This window comes from Gasterosteus aculeatus, chromosome 2, assembly GCF_964276395.1.
Source record: "Gasterosteus aculeatus chromosome 2, fGasAcu3.hap1.1, whole genome shotgun sequence".
NCBI classification, from domain to species: Eukaryota; Metazoa; Chordata; class Actinopteri; order Perciformes; family Gasterosteidae; genus Gasterosteus; species Gasterosteus aculeatus.
Window position 1 is genome coordinate 12,415,620 of NC_135689.1, and position 21,398 is coordinate 12,437,017.

The 21,398-nt window shown below is 46.1% G+C and overlaps 2 protein-coding genes across 8 annotated transcripts; one reads left to right on the forward strand and one right to left on the reverse strand.

Moving 5' to 3' along the window:
- Positions 1 to 1,158: 1,158 nt before the first annotated feature.
- On the reverse strand, positions 1,159 to 6,344 carry LOC144383844 (uncharacterized). Of its 4 annotated transcripts, none has more exons than XM_078083507.1 (3): positions 6,213 to 6,344; positions 1,476 to 6,075; positions 1,159 to 1,338 (listed from the first exon to the last, which is right to left on the reverse strand). In XM_078083507.1, the coding sequence occupies exons 2-3, from the start codon at positions 5,830 to 5,832 to the stop codon at positions 1,235 to 1,237; spliced, it is 4,461 nt and encodes a 1,486-aa protein (XP_077939633.1). In that variant the 5' UTR covers positions 5,833 to 6,075; positions 6,213 to 6,344; the 3' UTR covers positions 1,159 to 1,234. The 4 variants fall into 4 exon arrangements, with proteins under 4 accessions (XP_077939633.1, XP_077939632.1, XP_077939635.1 ...); XM_078083506.1 differs by having other exon boundaries at positions 6,161 to 6,344; XM_078083509.1 differs by lacking the exon at positions 6,213 to 6,344 and having other exon boundaries at positions 1,476 to 3,117; positions 3,184 to 6,148.
- Positions 6,345 to 6,662: 318 nt separating this feature from the next.
- Positions 6,663 to 21,398, forward strand: pik3cd (phosphatidylinositol-4,5-bisphosphate 3-kinase, catalytic subunit delta). 4 transcript variants are annotated; one of them, XM_040194257.2, is made up of 23 exons: positions 6,663 to 7,016; positions 7,866 to 8,040; positions 8,639 to 8,867; positions 9,847 to 10,079; positions 10,309 to 10,485; positions 11,084 to 11,239; positions 11,558 to 11,647; positions 12,524 to 12,745; positions 13,977 to 14,073; positions 14,380 to 14,507; positions 14,591 to 14,644; positions 14,760 to 14,927; positions 15,299 to 15,420; positions 15,509 to 15,652; positions 15,739 to 15,838; positions 15,924 to 16,090; positions 16,516 to 16,622; positions 16,934 to 17,012; positions 17,090 to 17,257; positions 18,791 to 18,914; positions 19,225 to 19,370; positions 19,454 to 19,586; positions 19,662 to 21,398. In XM_040194257.2, exons 2-23 carry the CDS (start codon positions 7,900 to 7,902, stop codon positions 19,797 to 19,799), a joined length of 3,123 nt encoding a protein of 1,040 aa, XP_040050191.1. In that variant the 5' UTR covers positions 6,663 to 7,016; positions 7,866 to 7,899; the 3' UTR covers positions 19,800 to 21,398. The 4 variants fall into 4 exon arrangements, with proteins under 4 accessions (XP_040050191.1, XP_040050192.1, XP_040050193.1 ...); XM_040194258.2 differs by having other exon boundaries at positions 6,703 to 7,016; positions 11,561 to 11,647; XM_040194259.2 differs by having other exon boundaries at positions 6,704 to 7,016; positions 8,639 to 8,784.

Sequence of the window (21,398 nt, forward strand, 5' to 3'; positions counted from 1 at the left end):
CCTGTTTTTTTACTAGAGCTACTAGACCACCAAGAGGCTAATGTTCACATGAAGGATTAACACCTGCAGACCAAACTGACAAGTATATCACGTGTGTTATTATTTACTCACTCTGGGGTAGATTTCAAGTCAATGAATTTGGTACCTTTGTGCATCAATTAGCTGAGCATGAATAGTTGTAATGTCATGCTGTTGATGTATTTCCCCTGCATTTCCCCTTTCCAGGGTAGTATTACTGTGGCTTATGTTTCACTCCCATGAGACGGGTGTCACTGTTAGCGATTTGCTGCCAAACTGACTTACTACATTGAAATATGTGAAAGTCAGAAGTCAGGTTTCCCATCAAAAGAGTTTCTAGTTTTATTACAGACATCCACCCTTGAAAACTCCAGATAAATGAAGACTGAGGAAAGTTCACTGAGGTTAACTGTGAACGTTACGGGTAACTCCCACTACAGTTTCCCTCCGTCTTTCATGACTGGTTGCATATTTTTACATCCATTAGAAATTGTACAATTCAACCTCATTTCAGTGCTATGAAAGCAGAGGGCTTAACTAGCTCCTAATATGTTAAAACTAGGAGACACCTCTGGTTTATTTTTGATCGCATTTGTGTGCGTTAGACTTGTGTCAAAGCAATAAATCCTCTTGACGACACAAGATTATTGCTGTTGCATCCAATTCATTTTATTACTGATCATTAACCAGTTTTTTAGTCCAAAAATGGCATCCTCAAAACTCTTTCATCCAAACAACAGTCCAAAATACATTGGACCTAGAATAGTCAAGTACTGTTCTTAAAATTAGAATTTCTTTTACTTAACTTGCATATTTGTATTTCATGCCAAAGAAGACGGGAAATCCCACAAATGATCGGTTTCGGTTAATGCGAGCTTTCGCAACAGGACAATTCAGCTGGACGTCATGAGCGGTGTGAATGAATGAGATGGTGCGAGAGCTTGCAAGGAGACCCAATGCTACATGCTACATGCACGTACGGGGACTATTCGTCTCTAGGCTACTGAAATGCAATACACAACGTTTGGTGGCTAATTCTATTTTGAGCTAAAAGGCAGCTATTTACTTATTATTTATTATTTAGCTGGGAACCGTATTATAAAAGCAATAAGGTACCAGAGGCTGTACTTTATCGTACTGTGGCAATCCACGGGTGTGGGCAAAAAGAATCTGCTGGGAGTCACGAGTGGTTGCACAAAAAAGGTTTGATTTATTTCTAAACGTCCAAACAAAAAGAAAAAAAAGCCAAAGTAAGTTCTTCCTCTTTGGAGGGTTTGGGTCCTTCGGTCCCGCTCGACGGTCCAGCACTCGATCTCCTCACTGCAGGGAAAACAGAAGAAAAGTCCTTAGGGGTTAACGCATATGTGTTAGCGCAGGCCTCGGCCTGACGTCAGCTCCTACTCACGTCTAGTTCTGCCTGGCTGTTGGAACGGTTGGTCCTTTATAGTGGGGCTCACCTTCATCAGCCTCATGAGCCGCAGCTGTGCCGCTCGTTGTCTCCCGGGGGGGGGGCGGGGCGTATCCCCTTTTAGTCACCTGACCTTGGTGCTGATTGGTGCTCCTAGGGACCTGCACCCGTGGGTTGCCACAACTCCCCCACCCCAGCAGAAAGCCGGGACCCCGCCGTCCCGCCCACATACAAACGTCCCGCCGGGACAGTGCATCCGCGTTAGCATGTTCCTTCCCTGGTCGGTGCTCCACCGTGAATTTATAGTCCTGGAGGGTCAGGAACCAGCGGGTGACCCTGGCGTTGGAGTCCTTTGCCTGCGCCATCCATTTCAGGGGGGCATGGTCGGTCACCAGGGTGAAACTCCGCCCCAGGAGGTAGTAGCGAAGCTTGTCCAGTGCCCATTTTATGGCGAGCGCCTCCTTCTCCACAGTAGAGTAAGCGCGTTCGTTTGGCAGAAACTTTCGGCTGATATACATCACCGGGTGCTCCTCTCCGTCTCGTACCTGAGATAGTACTGCGCCCAGTCCCACTTCCGACGCATCTGTGTGGACTAGGAATGGGAGAGAGAAGGCAGGCGTTACTAGCACCGGTTTGGTGCACAAAGCCTGTCGTAGGCACTCAAAGGCCCCGTTAGCTTCGGTGTTCCATTTGACCTTGTCCGGCCCCCGTTTTCTCGTCAGGTCATGCAAGGGGGCTGCCATAGTTGCGTAGCGGGGAATGAACCTCTGGTAATACCCCACCAAACCTAGGAATGATTTGACCTGGCGCTTGGTCTTGGGTCTTGGCCAGCTGAGAATGGCCTCTACCTTGGCATCCTGGGGTCGCACGTTGCCCCGTCCTATGCGGTAGCCCAGGTAAGAAGCTTCCTCTAGGCCCAGCCGGCACTTCTTTGGGTTTGCCGTGAGGCCTGCCCCGCGAAGGGCCCCCAGAACAGCTCTCAGTCGGCTCAGGTGAGTCTCCCAGTCGTCGCTGTGAATTACAATGTCATCGATATAGGCTGCGGCATACCCTTGGTGCGGCCGGAGAATCTTGTCCATTAACCGCTGGAATGTGGCGGGGGCTCCATGGACACCAAAGGGCAACACGGTGTACTGATATAGGCCTTCGGGGGTGGCGAAGGCCGTCTTCTCTCTGGCCCGAGTTGTCAGCGGCACCTGCCAGTAGCCTTTGGTGAGGTCCAAGGTGGAGATGAAACGGGCCGTTCCCAGCCGGTCTATCAGTTCATCCACCCTGGGCATAGGATAGGCATCGAACTGGGAGGCGTCATTGAGTCTACGAAAGTCATTGCAAAAACGGTAAGAGCCATCTGGCTTGGGCACCAGTACCACTGGGCTGGACCAGGCACTGTGGGACTCCTCAATGACCCCCAGCTGGAGCATTCTACTCACCTCCTGCCTGATGGCCTCTCTCCTCGCCTCGGGGACACGATACGGCTTCACCCGAACCGTTACTCCTGGCTCGGTCCTTATGTCATGGGTGGCCACGGCGGTCCTGCCCGGCAGGTCGGAGAAGACATCCAGGTGCTGCCACACTACCTCACGTAGGTCTTGCAGCTGACTCGGGCTGAGATGGTCTCCCATGGGCACATTCGGTAACGGGATCCGAGCGGTAAGGGCCGGGGTGGGTTGCGCCGGCGGTCCTGGAAGACTCTGCCATTTTTTAAGAAGGTTAACATGGTAGAGTTGTAGGGGCCTGCGCCGGCCAGGCTGACGTACCTGATAGTTGGCTTCATTGACCCGTGTCACCACCTCATAGGGTCCCTGCCACTTAGCCAGGAACTTGCAGTCTGCGCTGGGGACCAACACAAGAACACGTTCTCCTGGTTGGAAGGCACGTACCTGGGCACCCCGATTGTACACTCTGGCTTGGGCCTGCTGTGCCTGTTGCAGGTGTTCCCTCACTACTGGCCAGACTTGGGCCATCCGGGTCCTCATTTGGTCCACGTGCTCGATGATGGTGCGATGGGGTGAAGGCTGACTCTCCCAGGCTTCCTTAGCGACGTCTAAAAGTCCGCGGGGTCTTCTCCCGTACAGCAGCTCGAACGGGGAGAACCCTGTGGACGCCTGAGGCACTTCTCTTACCCCAAACAGAACGTAGGGTAGCAATTGGTCCCAGTTCTTCCCATCGGCCTCCATTACCTTCTTAAGCATCCGTTTTAGCGTCTGGTTGAACCGTTCTACCAGGCCGTCCGTTTGGGGGTGATAAACTGATGTTCGTAGTTGCTTCACCTGTAGCAGTCTTAACATTTCTTTTAAAACCCTTGACATGAAACAAGTGCCCTGGTCAGTGAGGATTTCCTTTGCTATTCCTACCCTACTGAACAATAAGAACAATTCTTTACCCACCGCTTTGGCGGTGGCAGCTCGCAGTGGTAGAGCTTCCGGGTATCTGGTTGCATAGTCTATGATCACTAGGATGTATCGATGACCCCTACTAGTTTTGGGCAGTGGACCTACAATGTCCATGGCAAGTCGCTCGAATGGTTCTTCGATAATTGGCAGGGGGATTAGCGGGTGCCTCACTGAGGGCCGGGGGGCCACTAGTTGGCACTCTGGGCAGCCGGCGCAATAATCCACGACTGCCCTTTTCATGCCGGGCCAGTAAAACCGGGTTTCTATCCTCTCCCGTGTCTTATCCATCCCTAGGTGAGCGCCCATAAGGTGGGAGTGGGCCAGATACAATACCTTACTGGTGTAGGGGCGAGGGACTACTAACTGTTCGACTGTCTGCCCTCCTTTCTGGCACATCCTATACAGCAATGAATTTTTTGTAACAAAGAAGGGGTAAGACAAGGCACTCACCGGGTCGATGGGCTGTCCGTCGTGGGCGAGCACCCGAGCCCAGGCGTGTTTCAGGGTGTCGTCTTCTTTCTGGGCTGTAGCAAACTGGCCCTTTCTGTTCCCCATCCCGTCCGCGACTAAGGGGAATTCTGAGAACTCCGTAAGGCTCCCGCCCTCCCCCCCTCTGGGGATTTGGGATCCCTCCGTAGCGGTGTCCGTATCGGGGGTTCGGCCCCCCGCCCGGTTGGAGCCTCCTGGGGCAGTCGAAGGCGAGGGGGGAAGGGGTCTTGCCTCTTCCGGGGGGCCCTCGTCGGACGAACCGGACGGAGCGTGGGCCGCACAGGCAGCCCTGGGTCTCCCGCGTCGGATGGGTCTTGGCTGGGAGGCCCTATCGTGCCCTCCCCTCGGTCGCAGACCCCAAAATCTCTCAAAAATGGGGCAGTCGCGTCCAATGATCATGGGGACCGGGAGGTCGGGAACCAGCCCAGCCCGTATGGAAAAAGATCCCCGGGGGGTACACACCTGGATCCATCTCGTTGGATATGCCTTGAGGTCCCCATGGACGCAGGTCACCTCGATGCGTGGCCCCTCTTCTCCTTCCGCCCACTCAGGGCGGATCAGGGTAACCACACTACCCGAATCTATCAGGGCTGAGGTGTCCTGGTTCCCGACCCGAACCGGCACAGTTGCGGCGCCGGGTATTGGGGGGGTCCAACAGGTAGTCATGAGGCACCTCCCTGGGCGGTGCTGTTCCTCCGTGCTGGCGGAGGGCATGGGCACATCGCCCGCAGGGCACTGCCGGGCAATATGTCCTAACTGGCCGCACGAAAAACATCTCCACTCAGACCTGTCGGGTGTTGGGCGCGGAGCGGTTCTCGGAGCCGGGCGAAGAAGGGTTGCTGATGGCCGGATCGGAGCCCGTCCCTCAAGGCCTCGGGGAGCAGGGCATGTCCCCGCCGTCATCTGCTGGCTGACCCGATGGTTCTCCAGTAGGTTAATCAGCTCGTCCACCGACGCGGGGTGGTTCTGGGCTGCCCATCGCTTGGCGTCGAGAGGCAGGGCCCGGATGCAGCGGTCCATAACGACGCGGTCGATGGCAGCTGGACCCTCCCCGGTCACCAACCAGCTACGGGTAAGCCTCCCCAGGCGCACCACCTGGCTCCGCACGGGACCCTGGGGGTCGTACACCCAATCGTGGACCCGCTGGGCGCGGCCGGCTAAATTGTGCCCATAGTGGGCCAGGATGGCCCCCTTCAGCGTTGGGTAGTCTGTAGCCTCCCTGGTCCCGAGGTCTTGGTACGCCCTCTGGGCGTCCCCTGTCAGAAAAGGCGCCAGAATGTGTGCCCACCTGTCTTCCGGCCAGCCTTCACGTTCTGCCGTTCGTTCGAAGACCTCAAGGAAGGCCTCCACATCGTCTCCGGGGGTCTGCTTTGTGAGTAGAGCTGTTGGGGACGCGTGAGGGGCCCTTGGGGTTAAGTTCTCAGCCAGCCGGTCGAATGTCCCCTGAAGGGCTGCCATGCTCTGCACCTGCTGCGCCTGGGCTTGGAGAAGCCTGGCCATCGCGGCCTCCATTGCTTCTCCCATAGTCTCCTGCTTTCGGGGTTACGGCGGTGGAACTAAAGAAGCGCCCGCATTCTCCACCATATGTGGCAATCCACGGGTGTGGGCAAAAAGAATCTGCTGGGAGTCACGAGTGGTTGCACAAAAAAGGTTTGATTTATTTCTAAACGTCCAAACAAAAAGAAAAAAAAGCCAAAGTAAGTTCTTCCTCTTTGGAGGGTTTGGGTCCTTCGGTCCCGCTCGACGGTCCAGCACTCGATCTCCTCACTGCAGGGAAAACAGAAGAAAAGTCCTTAGGGGTTAACGCATATGTGTTAGCGCAGGCCTCGGCCTGACGTCAGCTCCTACTCACGTCTAGTTCTGCCTGGCTGTTGGAACGGTTGGTCCTTTATAGTGGGGCTCACCTTCATCAGCCTCATGAGCCGCAGCTGTGCCGCTCGTTGTCTCCCGGGGGGGGGGCGGGGCGTATCCCCTTTTAGTCACCTGACCTTGGTGCTGATTGGTGCTCCTAGGGACCTGCACCCGTGGGTTGCCACAGTACAATAACGCAACGGTTTCGGGAGTGTTGTTTAGTGTAGCTTAAATAACACATGGGACATTTTTCTGCACTGAGCCATGGTCATTGGGTTTTCTCACAGAATATTCTCTCCAAAACCCAAAGTTATTTAGTAAGCTCATAAAGAGCAACTATTGCGAGTGGTTCGCTTGCGGTGTTGAGCTTGGTGAGGAAAATATCTATTAATAAAACAATAAATAAATAGAATGCAGCGTTAAAGCAGCTCATCGTCACCTATGGGAAGCTCAACCTGGCAGAACAAACCGGAAGCAGGGCGGGGGGTTCAGAGACTTTTCTTCTTTTTTTTCTTCTTCTCTTTTTTTTTTCTGTTTTACTTTCACTTCGCGTGAGCAGAAGTTTTTGTCGGACGGTCCCTTGAGCCCGCAGCGAGCTGGAGAGGCGCAGCGGCTCAGTGCGGGTCAGCGCAACGCCGTCACTGCACGGATGACAGCGCACTTCGCCGCCACGCAGGAGCCGTGTAGCGAGCACTTCGTGCCTCGGAGTTGGATTAATAATAACAATAATAATAATAACAATAAAGTCCACCTCACGGATACAGCCGGCTGAGCGACGCGTGTCGCGGTGATGTTACAGCCTCCGTCTTCGCTGGAATTTAAACCGTGAAGAGATGACCGGCTTGGAGAGCTCATAGGCAAGTGGGTCTTTTGGGTTTTCTGCCAACAGGTTGGCAAGCTTTCCGATGTTTTGTTCAGGGCAAGTTTTATTCAAACAGGAAAATATCAGGTTTTATCGTTGTTGTTGTTGTTTGTGCACCTGTCGTTTTCTTTCCCATTGGAGATTTTTAAATGTTTCTTTTATAAATGTTAATTTGATGTATATTGTATGTTTAAACATACATTTCTATACCTGTATATTTGTACACATACTGTATATATTATATATTTGATGTACAGGTATAAATTACCCTACATGGCTCATATTTATTCAGCTCCTCTTACCAAAATCAATAGTGTAGAATTACTTTATGGTAAGTTATTGGAAATTACAGTCGATGTTCTGTCCGTTGAATAGATTTACGGGAAACAGGAATCTACATAAACTGCACTTTTTTTTGTCATTTGATTTATCAGTTTGAATATTCTTTGTATTGTGTGTTCACCTCATTTTACCTCTGGGCACTTTGTTCCCTCTAGAGAAGGTGAGATAAATGAATTAATTAGACTGCAGACCATAAGTGATCGCACTCAAAGACTCAATACCATCGGCTCATTTTAACATTTTAAATTCTCATATGTGCATTTAAAAATATTGCTGTGGTGAAGAAAGGGATCTGGTGAAAACAAGCTACTGTTTATCAGCCATATTGTCATTCATTCATGTCGTACACACTCTTCACATGCTTTTTAATCCCAATAAACAACCATCTCAACATACACCATTTGGGTTTTAGGAACAAACAAAAAAAACCTGCACAGTCACATTAATATTAACCCCGGCTGTGTTCCCTCTGCGGACGGCTGGCTTCTGTTCTGGTGAGCAGCAGAGGAGCTGACGGTAAATGAGAGGCCGTCACCATGCCCCCAGGGAAGTATGGGATGCAGGAGGAATGGGAGAAGGAGTGGGACCAGCAGATAGGGATGGAGTTCCTGCTGCCCACTGGGATCTACCTAAAATTCCCTGTATCTCCAAATGACACCATCAAAAGCATCAAAAAGGTAAGTCACCGCACATTCCCATTTAATTAGCAGTAACTGCTTTTACAGACTATAAAAAACAACAATGTTATTTACAATATTGAATCGCGATGCTTTAATGCAAATTGCTTGACTCCAGACATTAGGCTTATTAAAATGTGACATAATCCGAGCAATACTTCCTTGTGGCTCTGACACATCTGCATTTTTGATGCAACTATTAGAGAAGGAGCCACATCTTTCATGCACGGCCAGCTCTTAAAGCTATTTAAGCCAGCTGTTAAACGTGACCGTGCCGGTTTCTATGCCAACAGCTCCGCCGCTTGAGGGCTGTGTTAACCGATGACACTCGTGGAAGCATTTGAAATGCTGAAGACGTTTGCACACTTTAATATTATTCTTAGAAATGAGAGTAATTTGAGTGGTGGCCATTACGTTTTTCTTTCACGGCGCCTCTAAAAACAGTCGTGACGCATGTGTTTTGAATCACTGTTTCGATGGAGCTTGTTTTTCCTGACGCTTCAAGCACACGTTTAACCGGCCCGTGACCACGCGTCCACCTCAGGACATCCCCCGCTGCGCTCTCCACCTCATGTGCTCTCGCTGTCTCCTGTTTCAGATGGTTTGGAAGAATGCCAGCAGCGAGGCCCTGTTCAGTGCACTGGGTGACCCCGAAGCGTACGTCTTCACGTGCATCAACCAGACGGCCGAAAGGGAGGAGCTGGAGGAGGAATCGAGGCGCATCCGTGACGTGCGGCCCTTCATGTGCGTTTTGAGGCTGGTGGCGAGGGAGGGCGACAGAGTGGAGAAGCTCACCAACACCCAAATTAGCCTGTTGATTGGCAAAGGTTAGCAGCGTCCGTCACCGATAAAGCGAGTCTTTTGGTGGTGTGTGACATTGTAGGATGGTTTCAAAGTTTTCCATCAGAAGACGTCTTCTGCCGCTGTCAAATCGAAGATGAGAGTTTTTTCTAACCTTGTTCCAGTCCTCCATTCTTCTGTCAGCAATGCAAAGTGATTATATTAATAGAATCAATCATTTATGATAATATAACATTGCATTATAAAATATATTGAATACAACAATGAAGGGAAACAATGGGGCAACTCACGTCAAATTGCTACATCATTCAGTCTGACATTATTGTGCTCGTGTTAGCAGCTCTCTGTGTGACTTACCCATCTTTAGAGACGGTTTCCTTTATTCGTGTCTCGAGGGTTTCACCAGTGCCGTGCCCCTTCAAGCAGCAGGCCCGGGGTCTATTAACTCCAATAGAAAAAGTGAACATGAACACAGATTATGACCAATTCTTTGGTTCCGTAATCACCAAAATAAAATACTGGAATCATTTTGCACAAGCCACATATTTTCTAAGCATTCTGACAGTGAAATGGCATTTTTCACGGAGACAAATCAGGATTTTACAACTAACGTTCGAGAACAACGACTTTCATGCTATTATGACTGTTGGTCTTCGAGAAAAGCATCAAGTGTAACCGTATCTGCTTTCATCCATGCACACAACATTCACAGCACCAAACAAAATAAGGGGGTGTCCCCCAGTTAGAGGACTGGAAGTGGATACCATTTTAAACCATCGGTGGACCGTTTAATGCAGCGTCTTTCTTATGGACGCGCTTCAATGTAGCCTGGAGGCAGAAATCCTCAAGGAGCAGAACCAAATTCCAGCTATTTTCCTGAGCATTTAGCAAACTAACAGTTGAATGACAAATATCGGGCACAGTAAAGCAATTACCTTTTTTCAGTTTAATAGATTTCACTGTACGAGGCTTGGATCTCTTTTTGCTTTCATCATGATCTTTCAGGTCTGCATGAGTTCGAGGCCCAGAAGAACCACGAGGTGAATGAGTTTCGGGCAAAGATGCGTGCGTTTTGCGAAGAGACGGCCCAGGAGAGGCAGATGTTGCCGTGGCAGCAGTGGATGGAATACAGCTTCCCATGTGAGCTGGAGCCGTGCTGCTCTCCGTGTGGATTTGGCCGCGTGAAGTCGAAAAACAAGAAGAAGATTTTCATCAATGTCAAGTTTGATGCTTGTGATGTGAGTTGATCTGCTGCTGTAGTTTGTGTGAGTCATATTTTTAAAAGGTTAAGACCAATCAAAGAATGATTTTGAGTAAACGTGAGAACCGTTGGAAATCCCGCTGGCACACCAGAAACACCTCGCTCAAAACATCTCTCACGGGCAACAACTCCTGACATGAAAGCTGCACTGTGTGATTTTCTGCAGTGGTGTTGCTTTTATTGGTGTTAATGTATCTCTTTCATAGGAAAGCTTCATGGTGCAACAGGACCCTCAAGACCTCCCCGTGGCTCTGATGAGGAGCGCCCTGAAGAAGAAGGCCGCAGTCTTTCCCACATTGCGACAGGAGCCCCAAGACTACACTCTGCAGGTCAACGGGAGGTGGGAGTTCATCTATGGGAAACATCCCATGTGCCAGTTTAAAGTGAGTGACCACAGCAACGCCGCCTTTGTCATAATTGATCCATTTTTCCGGTTCTCATTTTCCTACATGACGTGTTCCTTTTTTGGTGAGTTTTTCAAAATCTCCTTTTGTCTTCATTATGTTATTGCTTTGTTTTTGTGCACAGTGTCATAGTGAACGGGTGAATAATTAGGGAATCAAAACCCCACCTGTTTTTTATACAAAATTGAGCTGTTATTTTCTTAGTGGATGAGGGGAATTTTTTTCTCTGTTGTTTGTCTACATCCTGCCCCGTGAGTTTTCCCCTCTGGTCTGCAGTGGCAAACATAATTGTCAGATCAAGAGTGGGTTGAGTCAGGGGTTTTGGTGGCAGGGAACTCCATCGTTGACCTTAAAGCTCCGGCTACCTGCAGCGGTGACTCATATCTGTCTAGCAGCCCTGCAGAAAGGACGCGCATCCATCCACACGTAATGAGATTTCAGTTGCATTAACCCCCAGCAAATGAACAGACTCGAGGAGTTAACCAGTGCTATCAGACCACTGGGAAATATCTGCGGGTGAGCTGACTGATGGCCGTAACAAAAGAAAAAACACTCCTCCCGTTTTCCTCTTTTACAGTACATATTCTCGTGTTTGAGGAATGGAGAAAACCCTTATCTTACCATGGTGCATCACTCCGCCATCCACAAATATCAGGAGGAGCAGGGCAGAATGTGCAGCCAGTTGTACAAGAGTCGCTCCTTGTCCAGACCTCCTCCTCTGCCCCTGAAGAAGGTAAGAGTGCAGCGGACGGCTCTTTCACTCTGCCTCACACCTTTGCTTTTATTTACTGCAGCATCACCGAGGGCACGTTTCTACCTACTTTGAAAATGCACAAAGGTGTGAAATCAAGAAATATAGGCGGTGAAGAACGAGAACCCTTTTTTGGACTTAACTCAAAGTTCCCTTCAGGACTGTTTTTCAGTTTGTTCCCCTTTTTCACGTTTTGTTTCAAGTGTGCACGTGGTGACAAACAGAAAATTGTAGCAGTTGTGTTGAATGTTATAAATGCATATTTTAAAAGAATGCTCTCTCTCTTCTGACTCCTCGCAGCAGAATACCTCCTCTCTGTGGTCCATCAGGGAGCCTTTCTACATTCACCTGCTGCAGGGCAGTCGAGTCAATGCAGGCGAAGGAATGAAGGTTGGTGTGGTTTTGCGTGGGTTCGATACTCAATGAAATGTGGCATTCACTTGTTTACCAATATCTCAATTTCAGTTGTAGGAACAGCAGGGTTGACATGAAAATGACAGGGGTGTCACATGGTCCAGACCACACGTTTCCCATAATACATCAAGGCGGTTGGTTGAAACTTCAAAACAGGAAGTGGGGAGGGCCTATCTGCTTTTGACATCTCATTCTGAGGCCTAGATTCTAAGAAAACTGACAGAATGCATGCTGTCTCTCCCTTTCTTGCCTTCAGTACGCCTCTGAATTTTTTTAAGGCAATGCACACATTTTGTTACTAGATAGAAGTTAGTTAAGGTGCGTTTCTATAAATGAGAATGGCAAAAGCATGTTAGAATTTCTAGTAAAACCCTGTGTTCTCTCTCCCTTTTTTATCCTCAACCAACTGTAAAAAAAAAAGAAAAAAGTCTGTAGATGTGTCTGTGTTTTGTGATTCAGATGTATAACTAACTATGTTACTGTTTGGACGGGTTATTTAATGTAAGTGCACTTCCGGCGACTGCCGTAGAGCGCATCATGACTCATGGCAAATTTGTTGTGACATAATTATCAGTCAAGCTGCAGTTGGCAGACGGAGGTCTGAAAACACCCTTGGGGATAATGTGCACTCTTATATTTTGGTGAATAGATTGAGACTATCTTGGTTTGGCAAAAGAGAGGGGCTTAATGGCTGTTACGTTATGAATGTTTAGACCCCCTGAGTCATAGCCGGGGAGTGAAGCAGGAAACTCCAAATCATCTCTTGAAGTCTGCAAATCTTCCACAAACAATCTACCACACAAACTCTTCTAATCGCCACTGTGTGTGTGTGTGTGTGTGTTTCCCCTCCAGCTGGTGGTGCAGGCCGGTCTGTTCCACGGCAGCGAGCTCCTCTGTAAGGTGATGACCACCTCGGAGGTGTCCGTGTGCTCTGAGCCACTGTGGGATCAAAAGCTGGAGTTCGACATAAACGTGGCCGACCTGCCTCGCATGAGCCGCCTGTGCTTCGCGCTCTATGCCGTCATTGAGAAAGCCAAGAAACCCCGGGGCACGAAAAAGAAGAATAAGAAAGCGGTGAGTTTGTCAGAGACTCGAGCCGTTTTTAGGGTGAGAACTTGTTAGCAAGCACAAACAGATCTGTTTCCTCTCTCTATTGTGTAGTGTGTGTAGTCAGAGTATCCTGTGTGAGTGTGTTTTGCTGCTGTCTCTGGTTGTGCAAGTGCGCTCAGTGGCAATGCTGCGGTTAGTCATCCGCCTCAACGCTTTTATCTGTACACCACTCCAAGGAAGGAAGGGACATTTTCAAGGAATTTTAACGGCCACCATTTCTAGTTACGACAACTTTTGACATTTCATAGAAAGTAATCAGCAGAGCAGTCATCAATAAAGGTTTACTCATAGACTGCATGGCCTGGTTGCATTCATAAATGTAAACATGCTACATCTTGCTATAACTATTAGTAGCATCAATAATAAGCCACAAGAGCCGTACTGAGTTTTGAGTTTTACCTCTTGACATTTACTTGTTTTATTCAAATCCTGTTTTATGAAGCAAACCACGACAGCAGTAGTGCTGCACTGAGTAACGGCACCTCGCACCCGCTCAGTGTACAGTGACAAGTGCAGAGAACAACAACTGAGTCCCCTCCGCTCTGCAGCTGGGCTCTCGTGTTCAAGTGATTGTGGACAACGTGTTTTAGAGGTTCGCTCAGACATGTTGCCCAGGTGCGTTTGTGGGCATCGAGGCCACTTCTGCTTTTCGAGCCACTTCTTGCTTCTTTTGCCTGCAAGAGAAGTTCTGCAGAGAGGCAGAAGTTGAGCTATTTTAGCGTATGTTTAGCAACTGGTTTTTGCTGGGGGGTTTTTAACTGGCTGCTTTCGGTCTGAATGTGTTTGTTTTAAAGATCTGCCCAGATGCTATTTCCAATTTTGCCCATTAGTGCAATTGTTAGGCCTCATACGTGTAACATTGCTAGCATGTACATTATTTATCCTTTGTTTCTCTTGACTAAACATAATTGATAAATAAGTAAACTGCCAAAAACACTTTACACTTTTCACTGTCTTTGTGCTATTGGATTTGAATTCAGAGGAATGTCTAACACAAAACAGACTTTATACAACAGAGGTTTATTAATTCAATAAATTACTTTTTGGCAAATTAGACATTTAGATTAAAAACATCATTTAGTTGATAATCAAATGTTAATATAACTTTGATTGAACATCGGAGTCCTCTGTGTGTCGCTGTCCCGCTGCCTCTTTGCTTGATAACCAATCCAATCGTGTCGTCCCCTTTCTTCAGGACTGCCCGATCGCCTGGGTCAACACCATGGTGTTTGACTACAAGGACCAGCTGAAGACTGGGGAGTTCCTCTTGTCCACATGGCCATCTGTTCCTGGTACTTTCAGGCCTTTTCTATTCTTACACTCCTCCACAGCAGCTAGCAGCAACAAAACCACACATATTTACACTTTATTTGTTTTCTGATGTACAATGTGGCCTTTTGGATTTTTGGATATCACATCTGTCTGTTGGTGTCGAAATTATTTATTGACTAAAATTGATTGAATCTTTCTCTGCGGGTTGGAGGAGTAAAACACGTTTTTAGCGATATAGGGGTTGTTTGAATTGAAATGTTTTTTGACTAAGTGGAATAAAGCATCTACCAAATGACTCATTTGATGTATGATTTTTTTTTTTACAGACAAGAGCGATCTGTTGAACCCAATGGGAACAGTTGAGAAGAACCCCAATGTGGACAGTGCTGCTGGGCTTCTCATCCGCTTCCCTAATATCCGGCCACATCCTCTCTATTACCCTCCACTGGACAAGGTAACTATTCTCAAAAAACCTGCATTTGAGTACATTGTGTGAAATTGCCATTTGCATTACATTGAGTCTTTATCTGTTGTCAGTTAAGTGGTGACATGGAGAAAAATGGGGATGCAACTGTTGCCACAAAAGAAGAGGTAATACTCCACATCTTCACTTTTTCCAATTCTAACACAGTTAAAGTTCAAATACAAACAGTAGCTGTTACTTGCTGAACACTTATTATTGGAAATATGTTTTGCTCTTTTGCAGTACTTGAAACTCAAAGAAATCATGGACAACAAAAACTCCACAGAGTTTTTCGAGGACGAGAAAGAGCTCCTGTGGAAGCTCCGCACAGAAGTCCGTGACCGTTTCCATGAAAGTCTGTCCAAGCTGCTCCTCGTCACCAAGTGGAATCGGCACGAGGACGTAGTTCAGGTACCAATGGGGCGTTTTGGAAGAGAATTTTCTTCCTAAAAGACCTTTTATTGTTAAATTTAAAAAAGAAAAATCTTTATAGAATTTAGTTTCACATAAAACTAGTCCAAAATATATTTGAATCCTCACAATATACAATATACAAAACTACTACCATTAATGTCCCCTCTTAAGGACTCTATCTGAGATTTAACACATTCCCCATATTTTCAATGTTAAAATAGCTTATCAATAGCTTTATCTTATTTTTCTTTAGTGATCATTCTGACCAACCATCAGCCACAAACGCAGAGATGTTTGTCATCAACAAAACACATGAGAGTTTACATTTTTGTCATCCTGGTAGAAAATGGTAATGTGATTCTCCTCAGATGGTGAGCTTACTGAGGAACTGGCCGGACCTCCCGGCCATTCATGCCTTGGAGCTCCTGGACTACAGTTTTCCCGACCCAGCAGTCCGTTCGTTCACAATCGCGTGCCTCAGGAAGCTCAGGTACACTCATGTCCTGGTTTTTACTTGCATCCATGTAACATCACCCACATCAGCGAAATCATGTAAGGAACATTTTCTCTTCCCGCAGTGACGATGAACTGCTACAGTACTTAATCCAGCTGGTCCAGGTCCTAAAGTACGAGTCCTACCTAGACTGTGACCTCACCACCTTCCTGCTAGAAAGGGCTCTGTCCAACTGGAGGATTGGACACTTCCTGTTTTGGCACCTCAGGTGAGACACGGATCAGCAGAAAACACGAGGTTGGGAAGTGTGCATCAGAAGCCCCTTTTTCTTGACAGCAGCATTTCTCATTGAAGGTCAGAGATTCACGTGGCCTCTGTGAGTTTGCGTTTCGGGCTGATTCTGGAGGCCTACTGCCGGGGAAACATCCATCACATCAGGCTTTTAACCAAACAAGTAATCTCATCACACTGACATCAAAGTCTGAAATGATGAGTTTGGGTTTTGCTCTGAATCTCCTTACCTCACCTCTCGCACACAGAATGAGGCTCTGGGCAAAATGAAGGCCCTGAGTGACTTTGTCAAGTCGGGCTCCCAGAAGATGACAGCAGACGACCTGAAGCTGTGTATCAGACAGGAGTCCTACCTGGAGGCCCTGTCAGACCTGCTGTCACCACTCAACCCCAGCATTAGCCTTGCTGACATCTGGTTAGTGCCAGACACACACACACACACACACACACACACACACAACAGATGATATTTTTTGACTCCTTAACTGGATTATCAAGGGCAGTTTTGGTTCGTCTCTATTGAATTACAAAATAATACTTTTACGTAGCATATTGACAAATGATCCTTTATTCCTTACAGCACCAGTAGACTTGGTTTTATTTTGAATTGTACTATATGCCATTGTATCACCACTAAAAGCCTTACAGATGACAAGGTTCAGACAACTGTTCATCATCCCCATAAGCGCCGCTCTTGAGACATACACGACTTAATACATAACATGGCAACAGGGGGAAAACTTCAACGTCAATGTCTTTTGTGAAACAAACATTTTCCTCAGTCCATGACCCTTGTGCGGTTATTAAGTGTTTCCACTGTGTGTGTGTTTGCTGTTGCAGTGCAGACAAGTGCAGGTTTATGAACTCGAAGATGAAGCCCCTCTGGCTGATGTATAACTCCGGGGCTCAAGGAGACACGGTGGGCATCATCTTCAAGAACGGAGATGGTGAGATACAAGACAACAGAGAGACGTGGCGGCGCACAATTAGTACACATCGTACAATAGCTCACAGTGCCGAGACTCAAGCTGTAGTTCACTTTAGCTCAGCTTAAAGGAAATACACCGAAGCGTAAAAAGATAAGGATTGTCTCACATTAAAATGCACTGAAGGTAAACGTACCCAGCTGGTTTGAAAAAGGATGTCCCCTATATTTTATATATAAAAAAAAGAGGAAGTAATCAAGTAGTCAAACACATTTAAATGTGATACGTCTTCTGAGAAAATGAAATGAACTTTTTTCACTTGTCACCACAAGATCTTCGACAAGACATGTTGACCCTGCAGATGATCCAGCTGATGGAGAATTTATGGAAGAGAGAGGGCCTTGATCTCAGGTACAGCGGGAGCAGCCGTTGATGCGTTCTAACAATGAGCACTGCTGGAACAGCCTAACACTGTTACACACTCACAGGATGCTCCCGTATGGCTGCTTGTCCACCGGGAACAAGATGGGTCTCATTGAAGTGGTGAAGAACTCCGACACAATAGCCAACATCCAGCGCAACAGCAGCAACAGTGCCGCCACCGCTGCCTTCAACAAGGACGCTCTGCTCAACTGGCTCAAATCTAAGAACCCTGAGTGAGTACGATGGACAAGCTGGACGCGGTGGTTAAAAGCCTTGTCATTGTTTAAGATCTCAGTACTGTGTTGATCTTTTTTAGAAGTGATGACCCTCTTTAACACCATGAAAACACCAAACCGTTTTAACCCCCTAAAACTCCCCTTTACATCCAATAGGACACGCAACACAAACCAATTTTCTACTTCCTGTTTGTGAATCATTTACATTTGTATTAGGTCTATGAAATTTAATTTTGCTTGAAGGCCCACAATGCACAACTGGTATTATTTCTGTAGTTCTATTCCTATTTCTGTAATGTAGTAAGATGTATTCACTACATCACCTACTGATGTGTGCAAGAACATCGTGATGTGGGTGAACAAATTCCCCAGAAGTGCGCCAATAATAAAGTCATTTGCATGTCTTAGGGAATTGCCATAATGTAATGTGGGAAATGAGTCACTGCCTCTGTTTTGTACGGGCATTTTAGTTGTGTCAGTAATACTTAGTCAGTAATACTATATATAATACCCATTAACCCTCCCCCTGTTTTATTATCTATAAACAGTATTGAAGCAAGTTTATAACACACTATAAAGCTGATGCCAATTTAGATTGTTGAATGTTGTATTTGTTATCAACAAAACACAGTGTATGTCTAGACTTTATGTCTTCATAGAGAAAGTTCACTGAGGTTATAACTAACTGGTAATAAGTACTGTACATTAGTTAACATTTTATAATATCTGCTTAAAACAACATTTTAGAAATGTTACCAATTTCTTACATTGTTTTCAAATATACTAATCCTTACATACATCATTAGACCCTCCGCAGTGATATGCAAATTAAATACATTATGAGGCTTTGAAAATTCCAATCAAGATCCAATGTTATTTTAAAAGTTTGGGTTTTATTAGTTTAGGTGCTGCATGAATAAGTAAACATTGTAATATTTATTACAAATTTTATTATTAACTGATTTAATACAGTCACTGAATAAAATATAATTTTCTTCACGGTATGGAGAAAGAAGGCCCTTATTTTTTTGCCCTTTGGATGTTTGCGTGGTTTAAAGAGTTTACTTCAAAGTATTTATTGTGCGCAGCATTTACTACAGACTACAGGTTTTAGATTTTTAATTTGTGGCAGAGGGTCTGAAGGTCATGTCTATTCTAAAAGCTTCGGGAAAAGAGATAACCATTCAAAGTAATGAATAAGCCTTTGTGCGTCACGTTGAGAAGACAGGCCCAGCTGACTGCTGACAGACCAGAAAGGTAATTAGCTTGAAATGCTGCAGGGCCCAAAATGGAGCGGAACAAATTAGTAAAAGTGTAACACTGTGAAAGCACCGGACAGTCAATCATTATTTATATTTCATATAGCACTGAGGAAATCCTGCCTCATTACTTTGTCTGTAAGTGTGTGTGTGTCTGCGTGTGTTCATAAAATATATATGGAGATTATATGATGAGAAGTTGTACATGTACTGTAAGAACAAAACCCACTTCTTCTTTGCTTCCTTATTTCTCTGATATTTTGGTCACCAGGGACAAACTTGATCCAGCAATAGAAGAGTTCACGTTGTCCTGTGCCGGCTACTGTGTAGCTACATACGTCCTGGGCATCGGAGATCGTCACAACGACAACATCATGATCAGGGAAACTGGACAGGTGGGGTTTGCCATTTTGATATTTGTCATCCCATTACCACACTGAAATCTACCACTAGGGTCCATGTAGACATGTAGTGGGAAATAAGTGTGATCCACTTCATAATATATATCAGAATATAGCTAAACATATTATATTTCCAAGACAGGGTGACTATTTTATGAACTTGTTTGATTTAACATAGTGTCAGATTTGGCCACTTTGGAGTGAATTCCTTCATGTCACTCATCACCAGCTAGTGAGTCTTTAACAATTGTGACTGCGAGCAGTGACTCAGAACCCACAAGTCACTTTCACCTTTGCTCCCCAGCTGTTCCACATTGACTTTGGGCATATCTTGGGCAACTTCAAGCGGAAACTGGGGATCAACAGGGAGCGTGTGCCTTTCATCCTGACTTACGACTTTGTCCACGTGATCCAACAAGGAAGGACCAACAACAGTGAGAAGTTTGAGAGGTACGGTATTTTTTGTGTCCGCCTGTTTTTACCGATCTAGGAATCGTAATTGTATTTTATAACATCCTTCTGATTGGTGGCAGGTTCCGGGAGTACTGCGAGCGGGCCTACAAGATCCTTTGTCGCAACGCGATGCTGTTCGTCAACCTGTTTGCTATGATGAAGGCGGCAGGACTGCCAGAGCTCACCTCCTTCAAAGACATCCAGTATCTAAAGGTACGCAACAACGACGACGCCGCTGATGAGCACGATAAGGGGGATAATAATACTGATTTATTTATTTTCTCAAAGGACTCTTTAGCTTTGGGCAAATCAGAGGAAGAGGCACTGAAGAATTTTAAGGTGAAGTTCAACGAAGCTCTGCGGGAAAGCTGGAAGACAAAAGTCAACTGGATGATGCATTCCCTGGCCAAAGACAACAGACCGTGAAGAACACTGCACCCAGGAAACCAGACTGCTGAGCGAAAAGTAGGGATTTTAATTCATGGAGATAAAAGGAAAGAATGAAATATTTTACTTTATTGATGGCATTGAAAAACTCTGAGCGCTGTGTTTACGTCGGACCGGCCTGTGCGTGGTGAATAATGAAAGTGGAGGCATGAAAAAACGATACAACAATGGGGCATAAGCTCAGTACGTATATTTTTCACATGGAGATCTTTCCCCCATCAGACGTGGAAATACCTTTCACTCAAGAACATATCAAAGAAAAAGATTCCCAGGCTTCATAGATGTGTCAAGAGTCGCTGATTAAAATCCACCTGCACGTGCAAAGGTATCATGAAGCAATGAAACAGCATCAGAGTTCCTCGCTCGGGGTGCAACGCTTAGCAGCGAGCAGACTGCAGACACACTTTAAAATGACTTCAGACGCCGCCGCTCAGTTCAGCAACAGGACGGCAGTTTAACCTCTTTTCCACGATGATGGTTGTGCCATTTCCTCTCATTTCAACTGCCTCGTTGCAATTGTGTTTTTGTTTTTTTTGTTATATATGATTTGATTGTGGTTTCTCTGAAGTATTTGCAGAAAAAGGTGTGTCTAACTGCTGTTTGGTTGTATAATATTGCCTTGAAATGCAGCATGTTGCCTCTGGAGTGCCACATGCAGTGTGTGTGTTCCTTTTGTCATTTTCTGATATTTAAGTTATGCGTTGTGATATCCACTGCATTTTAAACTGATGAGCAAGGTACTTTGAAAAATATTTGTTTTGCCTGTACTGTCAAAAACCTCAATACTGGTGTGCTGTATGATCTCATTTTATGGTGCTTTCAGTATATCTCACATGCTGCATGTCTTGCTGTCAGTTATGCAAAGAAGACTATGGGCTTTTTATCACCTTTTTTATTTCATATAACATATACAAACAATCCACGATGATGAGTTTCAGAGAATAACAAGTGTAGCTTACCTTACGGTACTTACCTTACCTTACTCAATAAGTCACAGTGGGAAGCCTTTTTCCATATAGGTCATTAATGTCCGTAAGAATGGACTCAACCAAACTATGCTGCTTTAAGCCAGAAGGAGTGAGTCCATTGAATGTATGAGCAATGTTTGCAAATAGCTAAATATTCTGCCGTTGGCTTTTTAATTGTTTGTAATTCATGAATTCTGTCAGATGGTACAATTATTTTATCATTCAGATATTGTTTACACGTGTGCCGCTAAAGCTGATAAATGATCCTGTCAAGATATGTCCAATGGAGACGCATCTCCTTTATCTGCATCCTGTTTTTGCAACCGCTTCAGGGAAACACACACACACTCAATAAGCAGTGTGCAACAGCAGAGCTGACTTTCTAGGAGCCATATGTTAGATTAGTTTAATTTAATTTAAATGCTTAATTAATTTAAAAACTTTAAAAAAGCCTGATCAAAGATGAAGTCCCACCGAATTCACCCAATCATTAAGTAGGCGCAGTGTTTCAAAGCAATAGCTTTTTGTACGAGTCTGTGGGAGTTTACACTTCACAAAAAACACGTTTGTTAATTAAACTGAGTGGAAGGTGGTTACTACAAACAGTCTA